At 37.4% G+C, this 27,485-nt stretch overlaps 3 protein-coding genes across 4 annotated transcripts; 2 read left to right on the top strand and 1 right to left on the bottom strand.

Moving 5' to 3' along the window:
* Positions 1–1,955: 1,955 nt before the first annotated feature.
* Positions 1,956–5,932, top strand: LOC141630595 (cytochrome b-c1 complex subunit Rieske-4, mitochondrial-like). The gene is made up of 2 exons (XM_074443383.1): positions 1,956–2,265; positions 4,895–5,932. Exons 1-2 carry the CDS (start codon positions 2,106–2,108, stop codon positions 5,536–5,538), a joined length of 804 nt encoding a protein of 267 aa, XP_074299484.1. The 5' UTR covers positions 1,956–2,105; the 3' UTR covers positions 5,539–5,932.
* A 565-nt stretch (positions 5,933–6,497) lies between these two features.
* LOC141630593 (uncharacterized) lies at positions 6,498–14,392 on the top strand. 2 transcript variants are annotated; one of them, XM_074443380.1, is made up of 15 exons: positions 6,498–6,964; positions 8,059–8,153; positions 8,247–8,360; positions 8,505–8,609; positions 8,731–8,802; positions 9,210–9,322; positions 10,858–10,998; positions 11,551–11,619; positions 12,411–12,498; positions 12,582–12,653; positions 12,749–12,846; positions 13,119–13,236; positions 13,620–13,679; positions 13,785–13,895; positions 14,172–14,392. In XM_074443380.1, the coding sequence occupies exons 1-15, from the start codon at positions 6,826–6,828 to the stop codon at positions 14,280–14,282; spliced, it is 1,506 nt and encodes a 501-aa protein (XP_074299481.1). In that variant the 5' UTR covers positions 6,498–6,825; the 3' UTR covers positions 14,283–14,392. The 2 variants fall into 2 exon arrangements, with proteins under 2 accessions (XP_074299481.1, XP_074299482.1); XM_074443381.1 differs by lacking the exon at positions 6,498–6,964 and having other exon boundaries at positions 8,059–8,125.
* Positions 14,393–15,065: 673 nt separating this feature from the next.
* Positions 15,066–21,976, bottom strand: LOC141630594 (uncharacterized). Its single transcript, XM_074443382.1, has 6 exons — positions 21,743–21,976; positions 18,805–18,888; positions 17,236–17,356; positions 16,602–16,895; positions 15,974–16,039; positions 15,066–15,330 (listed from the first exon to the last, which is right to left on the bottom strand). Exons 1-6 carry the CDS (start codon positions 21,928–21,930, stop codon positions 15,235–15,237), a joined length of 849 nt encoding a protein of 282 aa, XP_074299483.1. The 5' UTR covers positions 21,931–21,976; the 3' UTR covers positions 15,066–15,234.
* Positions 21,977–27,485: the final 5,509 nt, after the last annotated feature.

The raw sequence follows: 27,485 nt of genomic DNA, 5'->3' as shown, positions 1-27,485 counted from the left end.
TATTTTTACAATTTTTATGAGAATTTTGAGTGTTCACTTTTGTCATTTTGGATGATTAATTTGTTCCTCATTTTTATTTCGATTTTTTTCTATGGTACCCCTCAATTTGTACCCTCGAACTTTGTCTGATTACACATGTTACCCTTCATTTTAAGTTTCTACATATGGTACCTATGTGTTTACCTTTTTTTTCTTTCCCAAAATACCCTTTAGCAGACTTTCGTCATACTCCGTTAATACTTTGATTAATGACCTCATTTTTTTGTTATTTAATACACTAATCCTCATATCTAATACATTAATCCTAATTTTATACAATAAACTAACTTTAAAATTTAAATCCTCAAACCACCCGTTATCATCATTTCCTTCTAAATCACCCCAAAAAAAAACCCTCTTTCACCCACCAACATACTAACTAACCATCATCATCATGGTTTAGCAAATCAATCACCCGAAACAATCCTCGATCCCGCCGCCGCAATTTGCATCATCATCCGGCGTTGACGGGATTAGCACGGTTAGGGAGAAACCCACCATCGATTTTCAAAACGATCAATTGAAAACCACCTACCTCGCACCTCCGTCGACGGAAAATGACGTGGCAACGGCGATGACAACGAATTATTTCTCGCACCTCCGTCTCCTCCTTAACCAAACCCGCAACCACCTTGACGACTACATTATGTACCGCTTCCTCCTGCTTAGCCACTGCTGCTAATGATTTCGACAAATGGTGACGGACGGTGGCAAGACGGTGGCGGAGAGGTGGCGAAGTACGATGGTGGATCGAGAGGAGTCTAGCCATGATTCTGATTAAGTCTATCCAACCACCTCGGTATTGGGATCGAGAGCGGATTTAGAAGAGGGCGGGGCAGTTAGCGGCAGTTAAGAAGAAGATGATGATGGTTAGTATGGTGGTGGGTGAAAGAGGGTTTTTATTGGGGTGATTTTGAAGAAGATGATTCTAATGGGTGGTTTGAGAATTTAGAATTAAAGTTAGTTTATTGTATAAAATTAAGATTAATGTATTAGACGAGGAGCATTAGTGTATTAAATAACAAAAAAAGGGTCATTAGTTAAAAGGGCTAACGGAGTGATGACAAAAGTTTGAGAAAGGATATATTGGGAAAGAAAAAGGTAAATACGGGGTATCATATGTAGAAACTTAAAATGAGGGGTACCATGTGTAATCTGACAAAGTTCGAGGGTACCATGAGAAATTTTCGTTGTTATTTTGATGTAAGGGTGTTCATGAGCAATTTTAATGTTAACGCAATTTGAATCTAGGTTATAAGTACCACTTTTTAGAAATTTTAACCAATTATGCGTTTATGCTAGTTAACGTTTTTAATTTGTACCTAGAGAGTACACGTTAGAGAAATAAAAAAGAATTAATTCGTAGTACTTAAGAGACACTCTCTAAATTTAAGATTGGTTTAATACGAGAAAAATGAGTGCAACGGGAACAAAAACTTCAAAGAGGCGGTCTTTCAATAGCGTTAGGTTATGGTAATTCGAGAAGGATAGCTATATAAGTATATGTTAAATTAATCTTATTACATAACCCTATTTAATTTTTTTTAAAAAAATATTTTATTGTAAAGATCCCACGAGGGTGATTTTGGGAGATTATGACAAAACACATACTCCATATAACTTATTCAAAATGCTAAAATGTATTTTTCCTTTAACACCTATAAAATTTATTTTTCAACTTTACATATATTTTGAAAGTGTTATTTAACATTTTCTTAATAAATTAGTCTTTTCTTTCAAAAATGTTAATTAGAGTATCAATATTCAAACTCCTTCATTAAACATCCACACACCATCATTACATTTCAAATATTAAAATTAAAAATGAATCTATAAAAATAAAACAATTTTTAACATTAATTTTAGAAAAATATTAAAATAAATTAAAACTAAATAAAATGTTAAACCATAATTACACAATCACCTACTTTGGCTATTTGTCTTTTCTCCTTGGCCACCCCCAAACTTTTCATCTATCATCCAAATTTCAATTAATCTTCCCCCCAAAACTCCGCGTCAAGGGAGAACACGCCCTAATCCGCGTCGTATCAATTAAGCTAGCGAAGATGTTGAGAATGGCGGCAAAGCGGCTTTCTTCTCTCTCCCCATCTCCATCATGGCGCCCCGCCGCCGCCGCCGCCGTGTCCAAGCCTCCGTTTTCCGGCGGTCGCGACGATGAGACCAGATCTACGCTTTCTGCACCTCATTTTTACATGTCTCACCGAGGTTAGGGTTTCCTTCCTCGATTAAGATCGCCTTTATACGTTTATGTCTTTGATTTGATGGCATTTTGACTTGCGATTTGTTGTATTTGATGTTTTCATTTTGATTTTCTATTCTATTGAAGATCTCTGCGTGTATTCGCGCTGATTGTGTTGATTTCACATGTGAGTGTCTCAGTCGTCGACGAAAAATAGGAGAAAATTGACTCCTTTACAATCCGAGAAGCTACTATTTCTATTGCCGATTGGTTTCCAATTGATTATAGGATATTGGGATGGAATCTCTTTCGACTCGGTCAACACATTATGTGTGTTTGACATTGTGAAATGATTGTTGTTTTGTCTTTAAGGTGCGATAAGTTTTAGTTAGGTAGATTAGTGAAGGTAAAATAATCAAACGTTGCGGTTACAATTGGTATTTAAAGATTTTTAAGATTTCATTGAGACTGGAATTGTGGAGGTGCCGGGGCACGTATATCATGCGTTTTTTTAATGCTGTCTGGTTCTAATTTCTGTTGAAATAGATCGAAATGAGTGGACTTGATCGTCGAAATGTTCTGCTTATAGGATACATATTTGTGTTTTTAGGGGTCGAGGGGATTCGTGTTGGTAATCAGTGTGGAGTGAACTGAATATATAATCTGTACATGTGATTTTGATGAAAATATGGTTGTTAAGATTTGACGCTATGAAGTGTATGATAATAGTCAGGTTATTTTTTTTAACCTCTATTCCCTGTAACTCATGCATAAATCTGAGACTCATGTATTAAAACGTGGTTCAGTCGCCGTTGCTGTATCGCAGAATATCAGTTTCATGATATCACGGACATAACATAATGGGTCGCAGTAAATGCAGCCCAAAATTCAAAAAGGTTTGTCAAATGAGTCCTAATTATGTTTGGTTGCGTTAGCCTGACATTTTAGGCTGCTTGGTTTGGGAATATACAAGGATTTCTGGGTGAATTTTTAAGCTCATGCTTTACGACATTATGTCATTATCCCAATGCCTCCAGCGCCTCCAACACTCCCATCTATGGTGGGCTATGGGTTATATGTATGCAACCTTATCCCTCTATGTTAATAACACTGGTTTCAAGGACTCACAGTGTAAGACTCTGACTGTTTCAGATTATGATTCATGTAAGCCGACAACAAATCATGTTGGGATTAAGACTCTGATGTTGTTGTGGTTGGTTGACTATATCAATTTTACTGAAAATGGCATGTAGTTTAGGTTTTAGATTATAATCATTACACTTTACCTAGTACTCTCTGACTGTTTCAGATTATTAGTCTGTGTCAATTTTACCAATGTCGAGGGGATGATGTTTGTATGTATATTCTTCCAGCTTGGTTAGTTTGGTAAGTTTGAGGCAAATTTATAGACATGATATTATAGTTGTTGGTGAATCTTCTTCGTAAAATGACACACCTCCAGCTCTGCACTCCCTCCCCCATCCACCCACAACCGTTCACACCACCAGTGCACATCCCCCACCTCACCATTTAACTCCTCACCTCCATTCACACCATGCCGTCACCTTGATAACCACCAGTCTAACCTTCCTTCACCACCCATTGTCACCATACGCAATAGCCACCTGTTCAACACCACCATTACCAGTGGGCTGCACTTCCTTCACCTCGCCTTTTCCCTGCACCGCCATCAAAACCAAGGCCAGAGCAGTCTCTCTCTTATTTTTAGCACCCAAAAGAAAAGGAAAGAAATGAGAGAGTAGGAGGGAGTATGATTCATTATTTTGCATTTTGGATGCTAGTGCTTTTAACTACTCCGTATATGGTATTGTTACTATCTAGATGTTTGTGCTTGTCATCTGCCTTAACTTCATTCACTGCATCAGATGTTTGCAAACTCCTTCATTGTGTTTCATCCATGTGCCACGGGTGATTTCACTTCTTAAACTTTACAGGTAGCGTAATTGGCATTAGTGGTTATTGCAGGCTCACTGACAACTCTCGGTATACTGCTTTACAATTTACAAAATAGATCGTATTGCTGGAAAACATTTTTCTCACTTCTAGGGATGTTGTTACTTAAGTGAAGTGCACATATATGGTTGTTCAGTAGTTATTGACTTAAGTGAATTTGTGATGGTTGTTATGTTGAATCACTTTTTGTTTATTCTCTTTTTGTCTGGAGTTGAGTAACAGACGTGGACATTTGAAATACTATTGATGATTTACCTTGTAGTTAATTATGCACAAATATCGAGGAATATAATAAAATTTGGATAGAAATGCAAGTTGATAAAATATGTGGGGTCACATACAGTAATGGTTCAAAAAACCATACGAATAACTAAACTAGGGCAAGCTTCTAAGCGTGAATTTTGTTACACAAATTCTCCCTTACGACGGAGGGTATCCGATACCATATCATCTCACAAAAAACCCATAAGGGTGAGAGACAAAGCACATGGGGTGGGTGCCCATCTTGTCCCCTCTACCCATTTCCACTCACATAATACCCGTCGCAATATCCGACCCGTCGTAAGGGAGACCTACTGATTTTGTTAACTTGCAACGCAAAATAGAATTCGAAGCTTATTAATGGTGGAGAGTAAATGAGTAATCCTTAATTAATCTCTTGGATTTGGACATCTACTGCAGGTTTTGCTACAGAGCATCTTATCCCTAGAGCTGAACACGACCTGATTTCGGATATCCCAGCTACTGTGGCTGCCATAAAGAACCCGTCTGCAAAAATAACTTATGATGAATACAATCACGAGCGATATCCTCCTGGTGATCCCAGCAAGAGAGCCTTTGCCTACTTTGTTCTAACTGGTGGAAGATTTGTATATGCTTCCCTTATTCGGTTACTTGTACTAAAGTTTGTGCTGAGTATGTCAGCCAGTAAAGATGTCCTTGCACTAGCATCACTTGAGGTTGATCTTTCAAGCATTGAGCCTGGCAGTACTGTGACTGTCAAGTGGCGTGGGAAGCCTGTGTTTATTAGGCGCCGAACTGAAGAGGACATCAATCTGGCAAACAGTGTTGACGTTTCAACCCTGCGAGACCCACAACCTGATGCTGACCGGGTTCAGGACCCGGAATGGCTGATTGTGATCGGTGTCTGCACTCACTTGGGTTGCATTCCATTGCCAAATGCTGGGGACTTCCATGGATGGTTTTGCCCTTGCCATGGGTCTCACTATGATATCTCTGGTAGAATTCGCAAGGGACCGGCCCCACTGAACCTCGAGGTACCCACATACAAATTCTTGGAAGATAACAAATTGCTCATTGGTTAAGGACCATGATGGGACTTTTTTGTCCCAAAGGACAATGGCGATATTTTGGATTATTTTTTTTTTTTGGTCTCCTTAGCTATTAAACTTGGGTGTCTGAATTTTCCGAGGCATCTTCTGATAAATTATTTCGCACTTGAAGCTTGCCAATAATGCTTGTGAGTTTGAAGTAGCTTTTATTCATGGAGTTGGTTACCTTGTGTCAGAAGTAATAATTCGCCGGCCATTTTATGGTGGCATGAAATTTTTGAATTTATCGTGTAGGTCGTTGTAGGGCGTGAGATAACCCTGCAGAGCATGATACAGTAATGTTTTATTTTTTTGGTTCCAAGACTTCTAACAGTTTGATACGGTAAGTTGGTAATCTACTCTACTGCATTGTGCTGTATTTGAAAAACTATTTACGCGTTATAGAGGCATGGAAATTTACCAGACTACAGCAATTTGATTGAAAGTTGGTTGACGGAGAACCAGATTGATAACACACGGGGCACCGCAGAAATACTGAGTATGTCGATCAATATGGATAGAGTAATTATATATACTGGGTAATATACTCGCTCATCAGTTCCATATTTAGTATCCGAACAAAAAATAGTGGTTTTGCCCCAAAATGGTTTTTTTTTTATAGTCAAATTGAAAATTTGAACAAATAATTTTCCGTTACATAATATGCAAAATCGTCGGTTGAAGTAGCAGCAGCAGTTTTATCCTATCCAAAATGTATTATGCAAGTCATAACTTTCAAAATAGTTAAGAAAATATCAGTAGAATTATACATCTGATGAGGTAGTACATCAGATGATATAGTTTTTGAGCATTAAGATAAAGTTTTTGAATTTATTTACTTAAACTTTAATCTCAAAAACTTACATTATAACTCAAAAAAATCCCATATAAGCTTAAAAAAAATTTTAATTTTTGACATCATAAAACTCAAAAAGTCATTAAATATGATGTAGTATATTGATGTATAATCCTTTTTTTTCCAGAAAATATCACAAGCTTGTTACCGTTACAAACATGCTCCCAAGATTGACTTGTTCAGACTTATTCTACATTTCACGAGAAATTCTATTCCTCCTGCACAACACAAAAACATCGTCTTTACAAGTCATAACTTCCAACAACAGTTTCATTGCCGACAACTTTTTCCGTTCCGCATATTTTGTCTTCTTGTAAACCACATATTATAATCTCTATCTAATAATTTTTTCTTTTTAATAATTCCACAAATTTGCAATACTTAAATACCCCACCTTTCTTTATTCTTCATAATTTTGTGTAATAATGGCGTCTGTAGCTAATACTCAAGAGATAACTGCAGTGAAGAAGCATGACAAGAACAAGGATGTGATAAGATTGGAAAGAGAATCTGTTATTCCTGTTTTGAAACCTAAGTTGTTTATGACTTTGGCTAATCTCATTGGTAATTTTCTGCCTTTTTTTTTTTATTCTTTGTGACGGGTATTTTAATCAAAGTTAAAACTAGTGATTGGGACGGAGGCGTACAATATAAGGATTTATGTGTTGTTTTCTCTTACGGGTTATGTTTAATTTTGCACTATGTCAATTGGGTTTGTTTGTTGGAATATTTTTCTACCTTGAATTGCGTAATTGGACTAATATGATTGGTTGTGTGATTCTAATTGCGGGAATACTTAAGGTTTGTGCTTGTTTTGCTAGAAAAAAAATTAGTCAATTGCCATTTGAGAGTTGTGTGCTATGTTGCTGGACTTGGTTAGTATATGATACGGGTACATGTCCAAGTGTTGAGGGCGACTGTTTTCTGAGAAAATGGAATGTTTTGGCTTAAATTGGAGTGTTTAGGGTTCGTACTAAGTCTGAGGGTGTGTTTGGATAGCAAAAGTGGAGGGAAAGGGAGGGGAGGGGGAAGGAGGGAAGAGAAAGGAAGGTAAGGGAAGGGGAGGGCAAATGGGGTGTGGTTGTTTGGATACATTTTCCTCCCAAATCTTGCCTATTGCGGGGAGATTTTGATTTGCCTTGGAGGAGGGAAAATTGATCCCTCTAAATCTTTCCCCCTCTATTTCCCTCCACCCTTATTTGCTATCCAAACAAGGGATTTTATATCCCTTACTCTCCCTCCCTTTCTTTTCCCTCCCAACCCCTCAATCTAAACACACCCTGAGTGTTGAGTGTGAATAATCCGAAATATGTAGGTTGTTTGTAGGAGACATTAAAAGGCTGTGAGGCTAATCCAACTGTTGTATGGGTAGTATCCTGTCTTGTGTATGGCGGTGTATATATTGAAATTGAGGGGATGTTGATGCAGTAGTCGCTAGTGGGAGTGGATGAGCAAACTTGCTTGTACTGCCTCTCTAGTGTCTCTACTTCAGTACAACTAATTGGCTAATTGCGCGTATGGTGTATATGATCAATGTCTTGGACGGACTACTGGCTACTAGTTTCTTTCACATGGTTTTATGTTTGTTGGAAAAGCTATTGCTGTGGTGAATGTGTAAAAATTTGACATTAGTAGTAAAGATGCCGTTTTTTATGCAGAGCATAGTTCAGATCGATCTGAGTTCTTAAAGCTGTGCAAGAGAATTGAATACACTATACGCGCATGGTATCTCTTGCAGTTTGAAGATTTAATGGTAGTAACAGCAAATATCTTTGTTTGAATTAATTTGTTTTTGTGGCTGTGCCTTCTTGATTCTATATATGCTTGACTGCTATAATCCCAACAGCAATTATACTCTCTCTTTGACCCTATCCATGGAGCACAAAAGCTGGAGCAACAAAACTTATCTCCGGAAGAGATTGATGTTCTTGAACAGAATTTTTTAAGCTACATGTTCGAGGTAACATACCCTTATCCAGTAGAATGATAATTACTTTCTTATTATAGGTGTCCGTAACGCCATGGGATATAGGAACATGGTGTGAAAAGTGTAGCTAGCTACTAATATACTGAGTACTATTTTTGTTGGATACTCAACATTCAGGTGATGGAAAAGAGTAATTTTAAGATCGTAACTGACGAGGAGAATGAAGTTGCTCGTTCTGGCCAGTATCTTTTGAATCTTCCTATTACTGTGAACGAATCTAAGGTTCGTCTTTTTTATGCATGCACTTCTATGGATACCTGGCAATTTCTTCGACTTTTTTAGCATTGGACAAGTTACTCACTCCCCTTTTCACTATTGTATCTGTTTTATGTGGTGAATGTAGCTGGACAAAAAACTTTTGGGAAAGTACTTCTCTCAGCATCACCATGAACATATCCCAGAGTTTGCTGATAAGGTAACTTTAGAATTACCAAGTGGTAATTTTTGTAGGGGGTTATATGGTAATTTGTTTTTTTGAAAGAGATTTTTTGTTTCAGTTCTGAATAAGTTAGATATGTTTTAACCGGCACAAAGACTTGCATAAATCCGCCGTACAAGTTACAATAACATATTGTAAAAGCACCTGAACTATTTCATCATCAGCTGTAATCCTCAGTAGTTTGTACCCTGTTTCATCAGTAGCAATCCCTTGACCAATGTTAATGACCCTTTTATAGTTGATCGTGGTGTAGTTTTACTATAAGTTATTGTAAGACCATTTTGTAAAATACTTACTCGTTCTTGGCTTATGTTATTGCAAAAGTGATCTCTGCATTGGCTTTTACCTTTTTTGAGTTTAGATTTGTTGTTCTTATTTTCCAGTATGTGATTTTCCGGCGTGGCATTGGTCTTGATCGCACTACTGACTACTTCTTCATGGAAAAAGTGGATATGATGATAGGCAGGTTTTGGGCAAAGCTTTTAAGAGTGACTGGGTGAGCATTATTGTTACCTTACACTCTTGACTGTGTATGCATATCAAAATTACTACTCCTCTTGTTTGGTAGACTTGACTAGCAGATAATGTTAGTAACCAAAATTTTATCAAGTACTGAGTTTATCATATCTTGTACTCCGTAGTATGAATGAGGCTGAACTTTAGGTAATTTAACATATTATGCGCCTTTGTAAGACACGTAGTACACCAATTACTTTTGAAAGTCTCCATAGAGCATATGGCAAGAATAAAACTTGCACTCCTTACTGTGAGAGTGTGAGGCATGGTGTGAGTATGTATGGTCTGACTTATTTATTAAAGTGTTAAAGTTCATTTTGAAAACGCAAGGAACTCATCCTGATATACCATGAGAGAGTAAGACCATCTAGGCAAGGCACAATTTCTTTTTACGTGGACTTTAATTCTTTGTAATTAGATAATGCTGCGTGAATACTTTAGATACTTGGTACTAGTTTGGATAACTATGGGAAGTAAAAATTCCCATAAACTTCAAATTCTCTTGACTCGGAGGACTCATGCAAATTGCCCAGAGATATTTGTTTGAAATAAAGAAGTTGAAATTCCCGTTGGAAGTTCCATTTACCTAGTGGAGATACGACGTGTAAAAAACATCTTTATTTGGTGTATTTCTTGAATCTTATTAATTTAATTGATGAGTCTATTTTGAACCCCCTTGTAAACAGCTTCCTAGAAGTTTTTCATTGTACTAACATCTTGCTGTTGTTGCTGCTGTTGTATAATGAAGGTTTAATGACAAGGTTTCTCGTAGTTCCCTGAGCCCTTGGATGTTCTGTGAGAATGGTTTTTTATATTATCGTACATATGCCTAAACCCTATGTTAAGTTGGATTTGGGAGCTTCTATAGTTAAATATCATATGCAGTTCTTAAAAGGATATACCGTTGCTTAGTACATGACCATACCGACATCATATGAAGCTCTCTGATGTTGGTTGAGCACAACTACTTCACCAAATCACCAGTGAATGCTTAAAGAGATGCAATGTAAAGGCAGACCTTATATGGAACCTTTAGGCTAATGCTTTTCTTAGTTATATATGGATGGTCTAGTTCTAGTCCCTTCCAGTGTAATAAAATGCGTTTTGTTTAAAAGAAGTGTAATTGGATTTTAGTTAGCAAAGAGGTTAAGGAATACTTCTCCCTCTGTCTCGGAATTACTGTCCATTTTTCATAATTTGCATGTTTCAGAAACACCTTCCAAATATAATGGCCCACTCGCATTCTTCTTTCTACTTATTTTACTGCAACTACAAGTATTTGTATTTGAAGCTATGTATTTCTACTCAAATCTAAAAACATTTTGTATTTTGGAATGTATTTCTGAGACAGATGGAGTAGTAAGTTTGCTAGAACTCAGATAGAAACCTGTGTTCGAAACAAACTCATCAGTTAATACAGTCCCCCTCTTATGTTCCTATATGCCTTGCTTATATACCTGATAAATGATAATACTTGGTTGTAACTTGTCTCCTTTGTCGTACTGATGTTTGCAGGATAGAAAAACTTCGATCAAAATTATCAAAGTCACGGACAGGTTCTTTGAAAGATAAAAAGAAAGATGATGAGATCACGTCTGAGTCTGATCAGGATGATCTCTTTGTTGAACGGATCCGTATTCAGAACATGGAAATCAGGTTTGCCCATTGTATCTCCCATCGGTAGAGTTGGTAGTTGACTATAGTAACTGTGTATGAGTTTTGGCCTGTCATAGTTTCTTTGTTTGGCTGTTGTTCGAGAGTGTTATAGAATTTTCGACCGACACTTTTAGATCGTGTAGAAACTTCTCTTTCTCGTTGACGGGATGGGAGTTGGTGGGCCAATGAGAAGGATTTACATGATAACCGATAGAGAGTTTGTTTTTATATGGCTTGGTAATGAAAACAACTTACGTGCAATAACAATTATAGAGCTCGGAGTGACTATATAGTTATAGTGTCATGCAGAATTTTTTCTTTTCTTGAATCGTTTTTCAAAGCTCTCATATTTTCCTTTTTTTCCTCAAATGAAAATTATTTCTCCTGTGCTTTTCATAGACTTGTTGGAAGATGTGGACGGTTGGGTCTTGCCTCTATTATGTTTGATCTTTTGCGGGGTGGTTAACCTTTGACAGAAAAGTGAGAAATTTGTGCCAATGCTGGACTTAAATTGCATTCTACTAACGAAGCACTCCATTGATTTTTCCTCAGTTTTCGCAATCTGCTCAGGAAGATTACCATCCAGGAACCTACTTTTGACAGAATGATTGTTGTTTACAGGTATATCCTTTGCAAAGTCTGTCTCTGTTGAAACTTAACAACTTTTGACATGTAAATTTGGATGACATAATTAATTCCGTGAAAATGGTTTTATTGGTTCTCGTTTGTTGTTAGTGTACGTTCACGTACTTTCCATGAACCTGTGATAAATTTGACAGAGCTTTTATGTGACTATGAAGTAGACATTCTCTCATATTGCCTTTGATTGCACCCATCAAATACAGAGATGAACGGAGTTTCATGTAACCGTGCATGAAAGACGTCATGACTCATAACCATTTATTTGCTGTTTATGTACATACCTTTTATGATCCTGACTCAGTGGTCAATCTTATATTTCTTTTTTCGAATTGAGAGTTGAGCATCTGTAATGTAACACTTTTAAACTTGGTGTGTCCGCGTTTTGCTCAGTCGACAAACTTTTGATGCACTATTTTTGAACTCTCTCATAGTTTCTTATTCTCCATTTCCAGCGAAGCCAAAGTCTCGTCATTCTTTGGTTCTTGATTATGACGGAGTAAAGCTCAATGGCTAAATAATTGTTTGGGCTTTTTTTTTCTGTAAAGTAACAGTCATTCAATGCAATTCTCCACCCGATTATTATTTGGAGTCATCTGGAAACAACTTCTCTGTGTTGCTAACATAGGGGCAAGACTGCTTACATCCAACCCCTCTTATCGTGTTATTTGCGGGAGCCAGATTGTTTTTTCATAGTTTTATGGCTTGTTTGTTTCTGTCTTGATATATGAGTTTGTATCCAAGGAAAATTTATAGCATGTTATATTTTACAGGCGAGCTAGTCCAAAGGGAAAACAAGACAGGGGTATATATGTGAAACATTTTAGAAATATTCCGATGGCAGACATGGAAATAGTTCTGGTGAGTATCCTTTGTCTCCATTATCTGTAAACCTGCAAAGTATGTCAACTTCGACGATAACATTGGTTGTTCCTTATTTTTAGCCGGAGAAGAAAAACCCGGGTCTTACTCCACTGGACTGGGTCAAGTTCCTTGCATCGGCAGTCGTTGGTCTAGTGAGTTGTTTTTATCACATACAAACCTTAGGAATTGATGCTTCTTATTTTTATTCATGTAATGTTATGCTAATGCGAGTTGCCTGTCTGTTCAGGTTGCTGTGGTAAGTTCGCTAGAGATTAAGGGTGATTTTTGGGTTGCCTTTGCGGTTGTTTCTGCAGTAATTGGTTATATTGCGAAGACATATTTTGCGTAAGTGGTGTATATTTTTCCTTTAGCCTCTTGTTTTGTGGTGATGTCAGCAGTAGTGTTTTCGTATCTTTTCGCCCCCAACTTTAGAAAATATATATTCGTCTCTTCAACGCCCAATCTCCGACGACTCCACTGATTTGGCATATGCCTCTTGACTGCAGTACATAGTTATATTGACTTTGGGCATTTAGGGTTATTCATTTTTCTTATAATTATTTATGAAATGATTTTTTTTTTTTTTTTGCTGAAGCCTTTTGGTTCTCTAATTTCAGATTTCAGCAAAACATGGCTGTATATCAGAATTTAGTAACGCAGTCAATGTATGACAAACAACTTGATAGTGGGAAGGGAACTCTTCTGCACTTGTGTGATGATGTGATTCAGCAAGAAGTAAGCCTGTACTTGTCTTGTGTTGATGGGTCTTAACTAGATATGGCAACCAACTAACGAGGTCATTCATTTCGGATATAGATTGGTTAGTTGAATGTGGTCACCCCACTTGGTATCGGATCAGGCATTCCACTTTGGATCATATTGGGCTATCTCGGGTTCGAGCATGTTCCAGGTTTGCCTGATGGATCAATTTGGGTTGGGCGATTGCAGGATGGGTGATTAGAGCCTTAGATAATCAAATAGTGTCATATTAGGGTTCCACGCCAGCTACGGGTCACATAGTGTCATATTAGGGTTTGTAGGCTTCTTCTTTTCGCGTCTAACATTGATGTTAGTTAATGTTTAATTTTTAATTTTCTAAATGAGCTATTGTACTGTAGGTGAAAGAAGTGATCATATCATACTTCATACTGATGGAACAGGGTAAATCTACTAGACAGGTAAACCCCCTTATTCGGAAGTAATACGTGAAAGAAGTTAGTATTGTTTTCGCTTCACAGTTCTAATCTATTATTGAGTTGTGAATTGTGGTGACATGCTTTTAGGATCTTGATATACGTTGCGAGGAATTACTCAAGGAAGAGTTTGACGCGAGCTGCAATTTTGAAGTGGATGATGCAGTCCGGAAACTGGAGAGGCTGGGCATCGTTTCTAGGGTCTGTTTCCTTTTCTTACTTAACACCTACCTTGTATTTATTGAACCATGAAAACGGGTCTGCGCCACACCCTTATGGAGGAGAAAATTCCAACTAAATTAGTCCAATGAGTTTTCATTGGAAAACTTATTGGTGGTAGGAGTAACGTCTTGGTTTATAAAGTAGTGATCTCTCTTCTCATTTGTGGGTGAGCCGCATAATGATGACGACAGTGGAACTTTAGATGTCTAGTTGTGGTTTTGCTATTTCTTATGCATTCATGATGTCAACTGTCAGGATTCAATCGGAAGATACTATACAGTTGGGCTAAAGCGAGCTAATGAGATAATTGGGATGACGACAGAGGAACTCGTTATGAGGGTGAAACAGGCAGCCATTGGCAGCTGATTCTGTTTACGATTTGTTGGATTTGCATTTGCTCGTGTGTAAATATTGCAAGTCACGTTTGTGAATTGTGGAAGCAGCTGCTAATTTATCAGGCTTTCGATCATTTTTTTAGCTGTCTCATTCATTTTTTTTTTACGTGTACTCGATTGGTTTTATTTTAGAAATTTTTCTGGTACAAATAATCTTCATTCTGCATCTTCCAGAAAATCGATATCCTTGCTATATGGAGTAGCATTCAAACAAATGCAATATTACCAAAGAACATGTGCTTATTAAACACAAACATCATCCTCTTTTCTTCACAAAAACGGACAGCCATAAACAGGATGTGCGCAGCAACTAATAATCTCAGACAAAAGTTTACTCCGACAGTAACCAGGCATAAACTAGGTAGCACGGACACTCCTCCTAACTAGCCGTCCCGTGTCCGACACCCGGACACCCGACACTCGTCGGACACCCGCCTATAGTTTAGACGAGGAATAAAATGTCAAAAAAGATTGATTAGAAGATGAGTTTAGGTGGAAAATAAGAATTAATTATAGTCAATGTCAAATTTTACCTTCGATTATGTAAATTTAATATCAAATACATTAAAAAATTAAAATCATACGTTATTTATAACTATAAAATATATATTTTATTAAATTTAAATAGCGTGTCCCGTGTCCTAAATTTCATGAGACGCCGTATCACGTGTCCGTGTCGTGTCCGTGTCCGTTTTGGTGCTACCTAAGGCATAAATAGTGATGTGTGAAAAATTCAGTTGGCAAAACGAGAAGATATGTAAAATACCGCGTCTTAATAATGTATTATATTCCATGCATGCAAGTCATGAGGAGACATTTGCTAATCGATCTTCAACAAAACAATATACAGTCATACAGTGCTTCAAAGCATGGTCTGACCTTATGTAGCGAACATTTTAGTTAGCATCTAACTCAGCTAATTACTAGGATGCAAGAGTGGCTGAGGATGTTTGAGCCTTGTGACTTCTCTTCCTCTTCCGAGACCTGCTTCTTGTTGCCCCACTACCAGCATTTTCCTTCTGTGTCCAACATCAATCAATCATATATACTGTAAGTTACTTGGAGGGATAATATGAGTTAACAGCAAAGACATAATGTATGCTGGAGGTGGTCGTGGAAGAGGGAGGAACCGTAGGACAAATTCCGGGGAGGGGTCAGAACCATACAACACAGCATGGAATGTTTTCTATTGAGGCGAAAATTAGGAGTTTCACGTGTGGTAATGCGACAGTGGAAAAAGGTGGTGTGGAACTACTACCACTGGTATTGCCCTCTACTTCGCATTAAAAAGCAGCATAATCATTAAAGCGAGTCATTTTGCCTTATTCCAACAAAATTCATAGCTAAAGAACAATGACACGCGCAAATGCTGGAGGAGAAAATTATTATTTGAACAGAACAGAGCAACTATACTAGCATAAGATTCAATCACGGTGATAGATCAACCACAATATTGTCTGAATAGTCTAACAAGCGAATCATAAACAAAGCTTCAAAGAAGGAATAAAGGATCGTCTATGCAGCACACCCATCTTATTCTATGTCAGGAAAGTATGATCGCGACAAGCACATTGTTACTCATATACCTATACACCAAAGGAACAGTCTGGAAAGCAAAAGATATATGCATGCAATTTACAGAATAGACACAGTAAATCTCACCTTTCCTGAGTTTGAAGCTGGAGTGCTAGGTTTACTTTTCTTCTTACGAGAAAGGGGGTTTGGAGCCTGCAAGTTTGGGGAGGACAATTACAATGGATAGCAAGAGATCACAAAAGTAAAGTATTGAACATGAGCAGTGCAGAGAATAACGTATAAATTATAATCAAGCAAACACCAGTTTTAGTCCTTAACAATTACGGCTACAACTGCTGTGCAGTATTCAAACAACCAACTACTGCTACCATCTACAGAAGAGTTTTATTCCCTTGGAGGGAAAAAGTTCCGTCATCCCCATTCCCAGACACCACCACAGCATTACCTTATTGTTACGAAAACTAGGGTAATAAAAATTAAAAATTGCATTGAGGATTGCATTTAGTTTAAATGAAGCGAATCCCCAACCAATTTAGCTAGACGTTTTGCTTCATTCTATCACAATCAAAAACTATGAACGGTGAATCTCTGGCCCGTTAGTAATGGAAAATTTGTCCAAAAAGGTCGAGCCTGTTGACTGACAATATTTGGAATTTGACAGGTACTACAGGAGTAACACATGTTTTGGAGTGAGCACAGTGAATATTTGGAAGACAACAGTGAGTAATGAATATCAGGCAAAAATGACAATAACCTTTGCTCTTTTCAGTTTGAACTTGGCCTTATCTTTAATTTCCAATCCCCGTTTATACGTTTTGCGATTGTCTAAAGCCCGAGGCTCTGAAATCTCATCTTCATTTCCTTCCTCAGAAGAATCTATTTCACTGTTCGAAATCTTTTTTACTCGCTTCTGTAGTAACTTGTATTCTGAGTCAGTCATACGTAACCTCTCTTCTTCAGAAACCTTCACATACTCACGCTGGAATGATGAGAGCTGATCAAGATACACAGCGTTCCGTAGACCATACATAACCGGAACTCCAGGGACCTGCAAATGGCTTTAACAAATGAAAAAATAAATATCTATTTGTAAACCCTTCCATGCATCTAAAATGCAAATCACCACAGATTCCAAAGAAAAGAAAAATATGAACCAAATACAATTCATCAAAAGAGTTTTTTCTTTTAAACAATTCTTTTCCAATTCCATTTGCTTTAATCAGTGCAATCTACAGTTGTTTCCCTGAAAATATTGTATATTAGAGTTAAGTTGTGTTTCTCTTTAAGGTTTCTAAATTAATGCTTAAAGCAAAATAAAAGGTCGCTTACGTCACAAAACACGGTTACACACACAGACACTATATTAAAAAGAGATTGATCAGAATTACCTTCTGGCATTGCTTCCGTAATTTAACGTCTTGAGACGCAACAAAGAAGTGCTCAGGATTATTGTCTCCGACAGTTTCGACAATGCAATCATAAGCGCTCACGTTCTGATCATGTTCACATCTGCCACAGTCAAATGGCAAGCATTCTCAGAGAGACATAGGGCCCAATATAAATAGTTGGAAAAAGCTACATGCATAATTGATCTTTCAAATCCATTTAAGAGTCCAATAAGAACTAACACCTTATTAGGATGGAGGGATTCCAAGGAAAGGGATGGTGACAATTTTCCCTTATTTGGATAATAAGTTGCGATGGAGGGAGATGAAAGGAAGGGAAATGGAGACATTCATTAACGTCCTCCCAAGTCCAATCACAAGTCTTTCCAACATAGAAAACACTTGAATGGAAAACACCCTACATCTATGTCCTCTCCCTCTCACCCTCCTGATCGTTTCTCCTGCTGTTATAGGCAAAGAAGACCTGGGATTTTATAAATCAAAGGTTCACTGCTCAAAGTGCACAGCTGAAGTGGCTTTTGAAAGACAGCGTTGGGCCAGCCTAATCAGCAATATAGATATTCAAATGTAGCACATAATTCATCTCTCCCTCAATCAATTCTACCATACTCAAAGAGCCAAATCAGACACACACTATAACTTTCACATGTCAATTCAGTGATAAAGATCTTATCGTAGATAATGGCCAAATAGGAGCTGAGTAATTTCAAGAATCAAACTTCGAAACAAAATAATAGCTTTGGTAGCCAGGGTAATGAAACGGTGGTTTACTCACTATAATATTCTATTGAAAGCGAAATTTTATACCATGAAGGATATGGTTTTCCACCTTGTTTGTAGGGGGGCATTAGTCGGGAGAGGGAAGGCCACTATTTCCCCATTATCTGCTTTATAAATTGAGTCAGAGGAAATAGAGGGTAACCATTTCTCCTCCTAAAAGCCAAACAAAAATCCTACCGTAACTTCATTACCCTTCCCTTGCGCTCCTAGAATCCAAACAAACCCTAAGGCCTTGTTTGGATACCAAAAATGAAGGGAAAGGGCGGGGAGCGGGAAGGAGGGAAGGGAAGGGGAGTGGAATGGTGGGTGAGAGTTTTCCCACCAAATGTTTCCTATATTGGAGGGGACCCATTATCCCTCCCCTCCATATTCCCCACCCTCATTTTGCTATCCAAACAAAGGAAATTCATCAAATTTTCAAGCTTAACACGCCTCAGGAACTAGAATCTCATAACCTTAGCGCCAAACCGTCTAAATTCTTACCCAATAGCATTTATATATTAAACCTCATCCTAGAAACCAAACAAACCCTATATGTTCTCATCAAATTTTCAAGCTTTCGACCATAAAACACGCCTCCAGAACTAGAATCTCATAACCTTGGCGCCAAACCGCCTTAATTCTTATCCAATAACGTCGCTAAACTAAACCTAATTGATACCCTTTCTAAGAATCCGGATAATTGTTACCATTCCATCCACAAATACCAAAAAAAACTAAACTCAAACAGCAGCATTTAATATAATCATAAAAACAACAAAAAAAACTAACTTAGCAAGCCGAAAATCGCGGCGAGCAGAATTTACAGATCCCCCATAAGAGCGTCCAAGAGATTCCAACTCCGCAATAGCACACCTACAAACCCAAAAAAAAAACCCACGATTCAATTATTGTTATATATAAGACGGTTTTACCCAAACATTGTGTAAATCATGACCCATCCTATCTATTAAACAAACAACCACAGAGCTGATGTGTCAGCCTGTGGTTGAAAGTCAATAAGTCAAAACAATTTTTTCTTTCCTTAATTTCAGGACCCACGTTCTACAAGGTAATTAATTAGCTATAATTTGATGCTTGCTTCCTCTAATTAATTGTTCAATGTTTTCAATTACAAAAGTTACAATTTAAAATAGATTAGCTTCAATAATATGATAAATACATTACTCCGAACATATACAAAACTACAATATTAAATATAAAAGCTTCCCATTACAAAATATCGTTGTGTTCAGAGACAATTTCTGGAAAACAAAAGTAACACAATGTTTTTAACCTAACTAGACCTTTAGTAAAAAGAAAGGGGATTAACTTAACGGAGTATTTTTAGAGAAAGCAAGATGATTAATTAAAAACTCAAAAAAAAAAAAATTGAAGGTGAATCAAACAAGTATAAAGTACAGTAAAAAAAAGAAAGAGAAAAATTAAAGATTTGTGAAAGACTAAATGAAACGAATATTAAATTTGATTCCAGAAACACAAACAAAGACCATTAAAAGTCTTATTTGAAAGTTAAACACATCTCAATGAAATAGTAAAAAATACCATGAAATAATTTTTTTTTTTTAAAAAGAAACAATTAGTGTAAAAGTTTAGACTATAATCCGCACTATTTTTGAGAATAAATTAGGGGAGAATTTTATCCTCATGTATTTGTTAAATCTACAAACTTCAAGATATTAAGACTAAACGTACATATTTTTCGTTAAAAACAAACACTTCCGCACATTGGAAGATCCGATTTGAACATAAAATTGACGTTTGTCGCGGATGAGGCAGGTCGGAAATGTGTAAAGTCGCTTTTAAGACGAGAGTATAAAATGACGGTAAATGTGTATAATGAATTTGCAGATAGTAAGGAAGTGGGAAATGGAGGTGTTAATGAGATTTGAAAGAGAAGGATGGCGAAGATGGGGGATAAAAAAAATAGGGACAAGTAGACAGGGATGGTGATTTGAGAATGTTTTAGGGTAAAATAGTGAGAATGGTAAAGATGGATGACAAGATTAAAAATCCGGAGTATTGGGCTTTGTCTCATATTTTTAGGGTAATTGAATTATTTTTGGTCTTCGCCTAATTAATGGACATGTTCTTAAGTTTATCTAATAGTCTTCTTTTCCGGTAAGTAAACTATACAAAGAGTGACTCTATACAAACCGAGCTCTATAATAACTTACTTGAGCTTAGACGTATAATTATGAGCTTTATTTGAAAAAATTCGAGCTCTTTTATGTAAATATTTAACTTAAAAAATTATAATAAAACTAATAGGTAATATAAACTCAATTAGATTTTAATTTTGACATGAAAAAAAGTTAAAATATAACTCAAAAATTATAACAACTCGAAATAAATACATACTCCCTCCAAATTTATATATTCTTCTCATTTCTCCATTATATGTGAGTAGTATTTTAATGAAATGAGAAGAACATATAAATTTGGAGGAAGTATAAGTTAAGATAGAATTGTTATGGTACATATCATGTTATTATACAGCTAAATGTGGGTAGGATTTGAGTTATAATGTTACCCACCTATTATAGATGTGTATTATACAACTAAATTTATAATAAAATGTACCTCTTCTTTAAATACATAAGTAAGATTGGGCACCCAAATAATTACAAAAACAACGTTTATTGAAAATAAGTACAAATGTTACCACATGTGATAAAACAAGAATGAATCACTGTTAATGATTAAACGAGTACAGTTATTGCAAATAAGTAGGGTACAAATAATGTACAATTACTGAAAAAACGTACATAATTAAGAAGTTACTTAAAGTCATGGATCAATAATAAAATATTGCGAAAACATGTAAATGGGTATAGGAAAGTGATCACCTAATAACTTGATAAGTTTATTTATTAAATTACTATTGTGTTACTAATCGTACTTATTTAAGTAAACAATATGTTATATGAATAACAAAATTATCCTTTTAAAACAGTCTGAATAAGACACTCAAATATAAAATAGGTATACAAATAACTGGGATAGATGGAGTTTTTTTTACCATTTTTTTACCGCATCCCATTTTGAAAAAAAAATAAAGATCATATTCCTTTCTGCAATATTTAATTATAACAATATTTCAAATAACATACCCGTACAATTTTGCACGGATTTAAGACTATATATCAATAAATCGACAATTAACCCTAATTAATAATATATGCTACATGTTTATATATGTATTCGTATTTTTGTAAGTTGCAGAGTACTTTGTTGGATATTCACATTCTATTAAATGCAAAAACTAAAACTTTAAATATGACTTGAAACAACAAACATGAATTTTACAAACATCACTTTTTCAAACAACATTCCCGTGCAATTTGCACGGGTTTAAGACTAATAATAATTTAAAATAACTACCCAATTATATAAGTCGATCTCACATAATCTTATTATAAAACCGTCTTATATAATACGGAGTAGTATTTGTGTACATGAGTACATGATCCAAACCACATGCTGATAATCTTCGTAGTAGGTAATATTATATTAGCAGATGACTAATCAAAACATAATATTCATTTATAATACAATTTAAAAATCTTAAATATGATCATTATTTATTACATTCTGTTAATAACAAAATTAATAAAGCAACCCGTGCAATTTGCACGGGTTTAAAACTAGTTTAAGTAAAAAGACTGTCATCAAATAAAACCCGCTTTGTAATTAAATAGAGACATACTTGGTAGTGAAAAGATGAACAGGTGCAGCAAGAGCACTAGAAACGGAATTATCAGGAAGGAGATTGTTGTTAGATAAATGGTGAATAAAAGTTCCGTCACATAAAACTTTGAAGGGTTCTCTAAATCCAAAACATGCTGTGTAAAATCTCACTATTTTTCTGTGTCTTTTCTGCTTTGTAAACCTCATTTCTCAGACGGCGAGGGTGTGTTGTGTTGGTGGTGGGTGTGAGGGGTTTAAGTTGACACGATCCGAATAAAACTGACTCGATTTTATAAGGCCGATCTATGTTAAATTACATAAGTATTGTATTTATTAAAGTTGACTGATGTGAGTGGTAAGAGCTTTCATCTTTTAAACAAGTGTATCTCGTACTCGAATGAGATTACCCTAAGATAGAGGATACTCGTGGAGCCCTAGTAAAAAAAAAAAAAATATTGTTTAACAAATATTATTTGTTAGTGTTACTATACAATTTATGATGCCTCACAATCCCATTTTTGTTTCACATTATTTCAATAGGTTTTTATACCCAAAAAAATAATATTTATTTTAATTAGTTATGCGTGTCGTCATAACTTGTAAGCGTTATAAATTAAGAATTTGTGTTAAATTTAATGTTAAAGGATAAAACAAAAATTGTCAACCTCGGTCGATTTAATGCTACTAGAGATGGCCCCTTTAGTGGGTCGACCCGATTTGGCGGTTGGGTCGTTAGTGGCATGTCCCGCCAGGCGCCAGGTGACTCGGTCATAACATGTTGAAGTCTATTATGTCGACCCTAGCCCGACCTTACTCAGCTACGGGCCGGTTTAGGGTCAGGTTGAGCCATTTCGACCTGGCTCAACTTGCTTTCTCGGCGGCCGACTTGCATTGATATGTGACTCAATAACCTACACAACCTACATATTTTAATTATATGATTTATATAATTGGGATGTGTTAACACAATAACCTACATAACGTTTTAAAAAATAAGACATCCTATGGAGTATAAATGTATAATTCATCACTTTTTGGGTTAACAAGTAGTTAAACATATTAGTTGGCTGATGGATTTACGAGTTAAGTGAAGTGAAAAAAGATACCTAACCTCTAACATACTCCTTGAACAACCTATACGACTTAACTGGACCTATGTTATTTTTGGAGTTGTCAATTATCATTTTTTTGTGAACTACATTCAACTCTCTCGTTTGTGTCAAATGTACCATTGTTGATGGTGTTTATGGCATATGATTATGACTTTCTGTGGACAGCGGGCCGCCCACGGGGGCGCTTGGCGAAGGGGCTCGAAAACAAGCGTTTGCATTTTGTATGGAGTCGCCACCAATTTTTATGGGAAATTGGAACCGTTCGAATACCTCATGTCATGTCAAGACATAAAGTAGTGACATGAACACTAAGCAATCGTTACCCTTAGCATTCTATGTCTAGAATGACTCTCGTGGATGCCAATGAACACGGGTGCTCACGGAGATCTGGAGTAAGGGGTGAGGGTACGTATTAGGAAGCTCTTTTGATCGAACACCTAATCCCGCCCGCCTCGATAGCGGCCTCTACTAATGATTAGGGAAGTTATTCGTACTCGATATATCGTCGGCTATATGCATGCAATGCAACATCCATAAATTAATCCTAACATGTGAGAATTAGACTAAGTCGGTTGACACGTAATTAGCATACAATTAATGTCGAAATAGGATTTAATGTTCAATTACATGTGAGAACATACAAGAAATAGGATAAATACAATAACGATAAATTACAATAATGAAAATTACAATAATTACATTGGATTAGGCGATTTATGTCGAAAATACCGCTAAAACGGATGATTTGATAAAAAAGAATAAAAGAATAAAAGGATAAAACACGACAGATCAGAAGGTGATAATACGAATAATAGTTAGTTTATACATAATCTAAACAAACTAGGTCAAGGCGTAAACGAATTGGGGACGAAATCACCCTGGAACAGCGCACAGACATCGCGCCCTTTGGAAGAGCGCGGCGATTCTTTGCGTCTTTCCAAGGGTGAGTTCGGGCTGTGAAGCCGAATCGCAAATCGTTAATATTAATTGGTAAATTAATGGATTGATTATGATAATTGACTCGGATGAAAGTGATTAATGGATTGTTTTACATATGAATATGTCATAAAACAACAAAACATGGATGAGACGGAATTAAACGGATTAAGTATGTGAAGGGTCGATGTTAATTAATGAACAAACTAACAAACGATTAACTGATTAAACTAAACATGATGAATTGAGGACGAATTAGTGATGAACAATAAATAAACAGATGCAAATTTATCAACAACGAATTTAAACTCAATATGAACGAATTGAATCTCTAAAACTCGAATTGAATATAATGACGAAAACCCGCAAATATGAATTATAAGGGATTTAAGTCGGACTTGATGACTAATTAAGCATGAGTGATGAATTATATACAATATACATATGATTTATAAATTACCGTGATGAAGAATTAAAGAACAAAACAAAAGGAACAATTTTGATACGAATTGCAGAGGACGGAGGAAGAAGAAAAGAAGCAGCTGGCGGCCTCACGAAGAGGCGCAGCAGTGTGCTGCGCTCCTTCGAAGAGGCGCAGCAGCGATTCTTTGCGTCTTTTCTCGACGTCATCTCTTTGGAAATCCGCAAAAACAGGTTTTAAAGATGGTTTTTAGAAATCGATTTTAATGGTGTTTCCGACATAAATCTTACAATTGTTATTCAATAAATAAAATACAATAAATAAAAGAGGATTATACACCCTCGGACTTACATGTTGACGAAACGAGAAGAACTAAGAAGATCGATTAGTGAATGCTCGACGCGAACGTAAGGAAAGAGTGCCCTCGTGAGAGGAAAACGATTTAACAAGATTGATTAATTAGATTGATTGAGTGTAGTTGGTCAAATTGGTCGGTCATGCAACGGAGAGGCTGGTACCCGGAAAGATCCGAGCTTACGTGGTCGGAAGTCCAAGCACGTAGGCGCCAATTAGTAAGAACGAAGTCTAGAATGCAAAGGGAGAAGAGAAGGGCGGACACTCGCGTGAGAAATATGAGGAACGAAGGCTCCTATTTATACTAATCACGTGAAGGAATAGGGTTTCGGAGACTCTTTGGAAGTGAATCTCGGAAAGATATGAAAAAGATACGTAAATCATGCAAAGAAGGGCTTGGGAAGAGGCGCAGCAGCCCATCGCGTCTCTTGGAAGAGGCGCAGCACCTTGCGTCTATTCCCAGGAGGTTTCCTCCTGTTTAAGAAAGATTTCCGTGTTTAAGTTATGGTAGGACGGATTTAATTCGATTATCTTTTGAATATTACGGGATATTGTTTGCCAAAAGATAAAATTTGATAAATATGGAATAGAAATATCCAGGAACATTCCGAACATTCGACTCGGGATTTAATGACTATCGAAAATGGAGACGGTTTTTGACCGGACTCGAATGTACTCTAATTATTGCCAAAACAACCGTATCGGCACGTAGATGACAACTAAGAGGTTGACATTTAATATTTGAGCAATCACTTGACGATAATCTTATTTAATCGTCGCTAATCGTTCCGCGAATCAAACATGCGGCCCAATCATCAACGGGTGGTTTGCGAGGGTGTAGAAACGAGGTGTCTCTGAGCCCCCACTTTGACCGAGGCTTGGACAAGGCGAAAGTCAAAGTATAGCCATCAGGTCAATCGAAGATTACAACCTGACGACTATGGCGACGCGAGGCGGCTCAAGGGGTCTGAGCCAAGGACCTGTCGTCGGGAACATTTTAGAGTCTGTCGACTATCGGGGAGGGTCGTTTAAAGTCCATTAGACTACGTAAGGAAGCTCGCCAGCCATAAGAAGAGACCATACCTGAGACTTAATCGAACTTCGCGGGGAAACAAGAAATATTGAAAGCAGCAGGATGTTGGTAGAAATCACGTGGGAATCCGCTTGCGTCGGTCTCAAGCGAACTCTTCTTCGGAGAACATATCGACGACTAGGAACATCTTGATCGTCGTAGGGGAACCTTGAGCGAGCAAGATCGCAAAAATACTACTCGCACGGATAAAATGGTTTGACGACTAGGAACATCTTAATCGTCATGACAGAAAGTCTTGAGTGAGCGATCTTGCAAAATACTATCGCGCCGGATAAAATGGTTGAGCAACATCGAAATCGCTGCTGCGGGATAAAATGAATTTGGACAATCATCACAAATCTGTCGCCTTTGGATGAAATGCGGGTCGGAACGAAAGGAAATCGTCGAAACGGACCAAAGTGATAAAATGTCATTGAGGAAGAGGCGCACCAAAGATGGGCCCACGAATAACGAACTCACAACGGATTTTTGAAAATCCATATGGAGGGAAACAAAGGAAGAGGCGCAGCAAGAGCTGCGTCCCTTGGAAGAGGCGCAGCACCTGCTGCGTCTGTTCCCCAATTTGGCAATTCTGCGTAAGTCAGAAGGTTTATGTTCATTTTATTCGAAACATAAATCACTCAATTCTCTCTCAAATCTTCACCATTTTCGTCGAGGTTGGATTCAAAAGCTTGCTTGGAATATGACTAATCGAGGTATGTGCTTTAATCTGGCGTTAATCTTCCACATTTGTCGAATTTTGAGCCGCGAACATTAGGGTTTTCGACCCTTTTGATCGAAAATTTGGGGCTTTTCCCCCAAATGGATTCGTCATGCCAAATTGATACTAGAAATGAGTAGTAGGCAATGTTAGGAACATAACCACGTATTTACTTCGAATTTTCATCAAGTTTTGAGCCCTTGAGCGAATTTTGAGACAGTTTCATGACTAGATCATAAATTGCTTCGAAAATGGCCTTAGGATTGCCCATTTGTGATGAAATTTGATATTTGGGACCCTTGGATGATGGGTAAACTTTCTACCATCTCGGAAGCTTGGTTTGTGACAACTTTTGCAGGACACCTTTTAGGGCATAATCGCCGTTATAGCGAAATGCTGCCGAATTTTCGACTCGAACTCGGAACTAGGTCTTGACTCGGACTTGACTTGACCCTATTCATCACATGAGTGATTGATTTGGTGGGAATATGGCCAAGGATGGCCAGAAAGGGGCGATTTCCGGGCCTTGAAGGCTCGAAATACTATTTAACAAAGGCTTGTCATCATGTGATGCGGCCTGGATTTGCTTTAATCGTTGCAGGTGACGATGCTTCTACTTCCGGGAGAGATCCCATGGACGTAGATGCCGCTGTTGTTGAGGAGGCCTTGGGGCAGGCCTTCACCGCTGCGGTGATGGCTGCTGCAGAGGAGGTTCCCGAGGAGGAGGCCGCTGATGAGGAGGAGATTCCGAGACGGGCTCATCTCGGACGAGGGGGTCGTCAGCTGAGAGGAGCTCCCGCGTGGCCGAGACACGGGAGAGTAGGCACCTTGTGTGGGCTGCAGAGGGTCACTTGTCCTACAGGACGGTGAAGAGCTTGGTAAATAGGAATTCTCTAACTCATTACCCATTCCTTTCATTCTTTTGTTCAAATCTCTTTTAAATTTATTTCAAAACTAAAGATAGCTTTGTTTCAAATCATAATAGGAGGCCGGGAACATCCGGTCGTTCTCGGGGTATACGACAGCGATGGAGCATTACGAGCGGCTGTCGGTGGAGGAGAGGGCCATGATTGAGCGCGGAGCGTTTGGTCCTCTTGTTCAGGTCTGGAGGGATATCGTGAAGAGGAAGTTGCGGGCCAACCTTAG

The sequence above is a fragment of the Silene latifolia genome, chromosome Y (assembly GCF_048544455.1).
Source record: "Silene latifolia isolate original U9 population chromosome Y, ASM4854445v1, whole genome shotgun sequence".
Lineage (NCBI taxonomy): Eukaryota > Viridiplantae > Streptophyta > Magnoliopsida > Caryophyllales > Caryophyllaceae > Silene > Silene latifolia.
The sequence above is the reverse complement of the archived record's forward strand: the minus strand, read 5'-3'. Positions and strand labels throughout refer to the sequence as shown.

What these genes read in the sequence shown, in the direction of transcription:
- LOC141630595 (XM_074443383.1), top strand. Translation starts at nt 2,106, where the DNA reads ATGTTGAGAATGGCGGCAAAGCGGCTTTCTTCTCTCTCCCCATCTCCA. An exon ending in TTTTTACATGTCTCACCGAG is followed by an intron (nt 2,266 to 4,894) that starts GTTAGGGTTTCC and finishes CATCTACTGCAG; the next exon opens with GTTTTGCTACAGAGCATCTT.
- LOC141630594 (XM_074443382.1), bottom strand. Translation starts at nt 21,930, where the DNA reads ATGAGGTTTACAAAGCAGAAAAGACACAGAAAAATAGTGAGATTTTAC. An exon ending in GTTCATCTTTTCACTACCAA is followed by an intron (nt 18,889 to 21,742) that starts GTATGTCTCTAT and finishes TTGGGTTTGTAG; the next exon opens with GTGTGCTATTGCGGAGTTGG. An exon ending in TCAAACTGAAAAGAGCAAAG is followed by an intron (nt 16,040 to 16,601) that starts GTTATTGTCATT and finishes CCAAACTTGCAG; the next exon opens with GCTCCAAACCCCCTTTCTCG.
- LOC141630593 (XM_074443380.1), top strand. Translation starts at nt 6,826, where the DNA reads ATGGCGTCTGTAGCTAATACTCAAGAGATAACTGCAGTGAAGAAGCAT. An exon ending in ATTGCGAAGACATATTTTGC is followed by an intron (nt 12,847 to 13,118) that starts GTAAGTGGTGTA and finishes CTCTAATTTCAG; the next exon opens with ATTTCAGCAAAACATGGCTG. An exon ending in GGCTGGGCATCGTTTCTAGG is followed by an intron (nt 13,896 to 14,171) that starts GTCTGTTTCCTT and finishes GTCAACTGTCAG; the next exon opens with GATTCAATCGGAAGATACTA.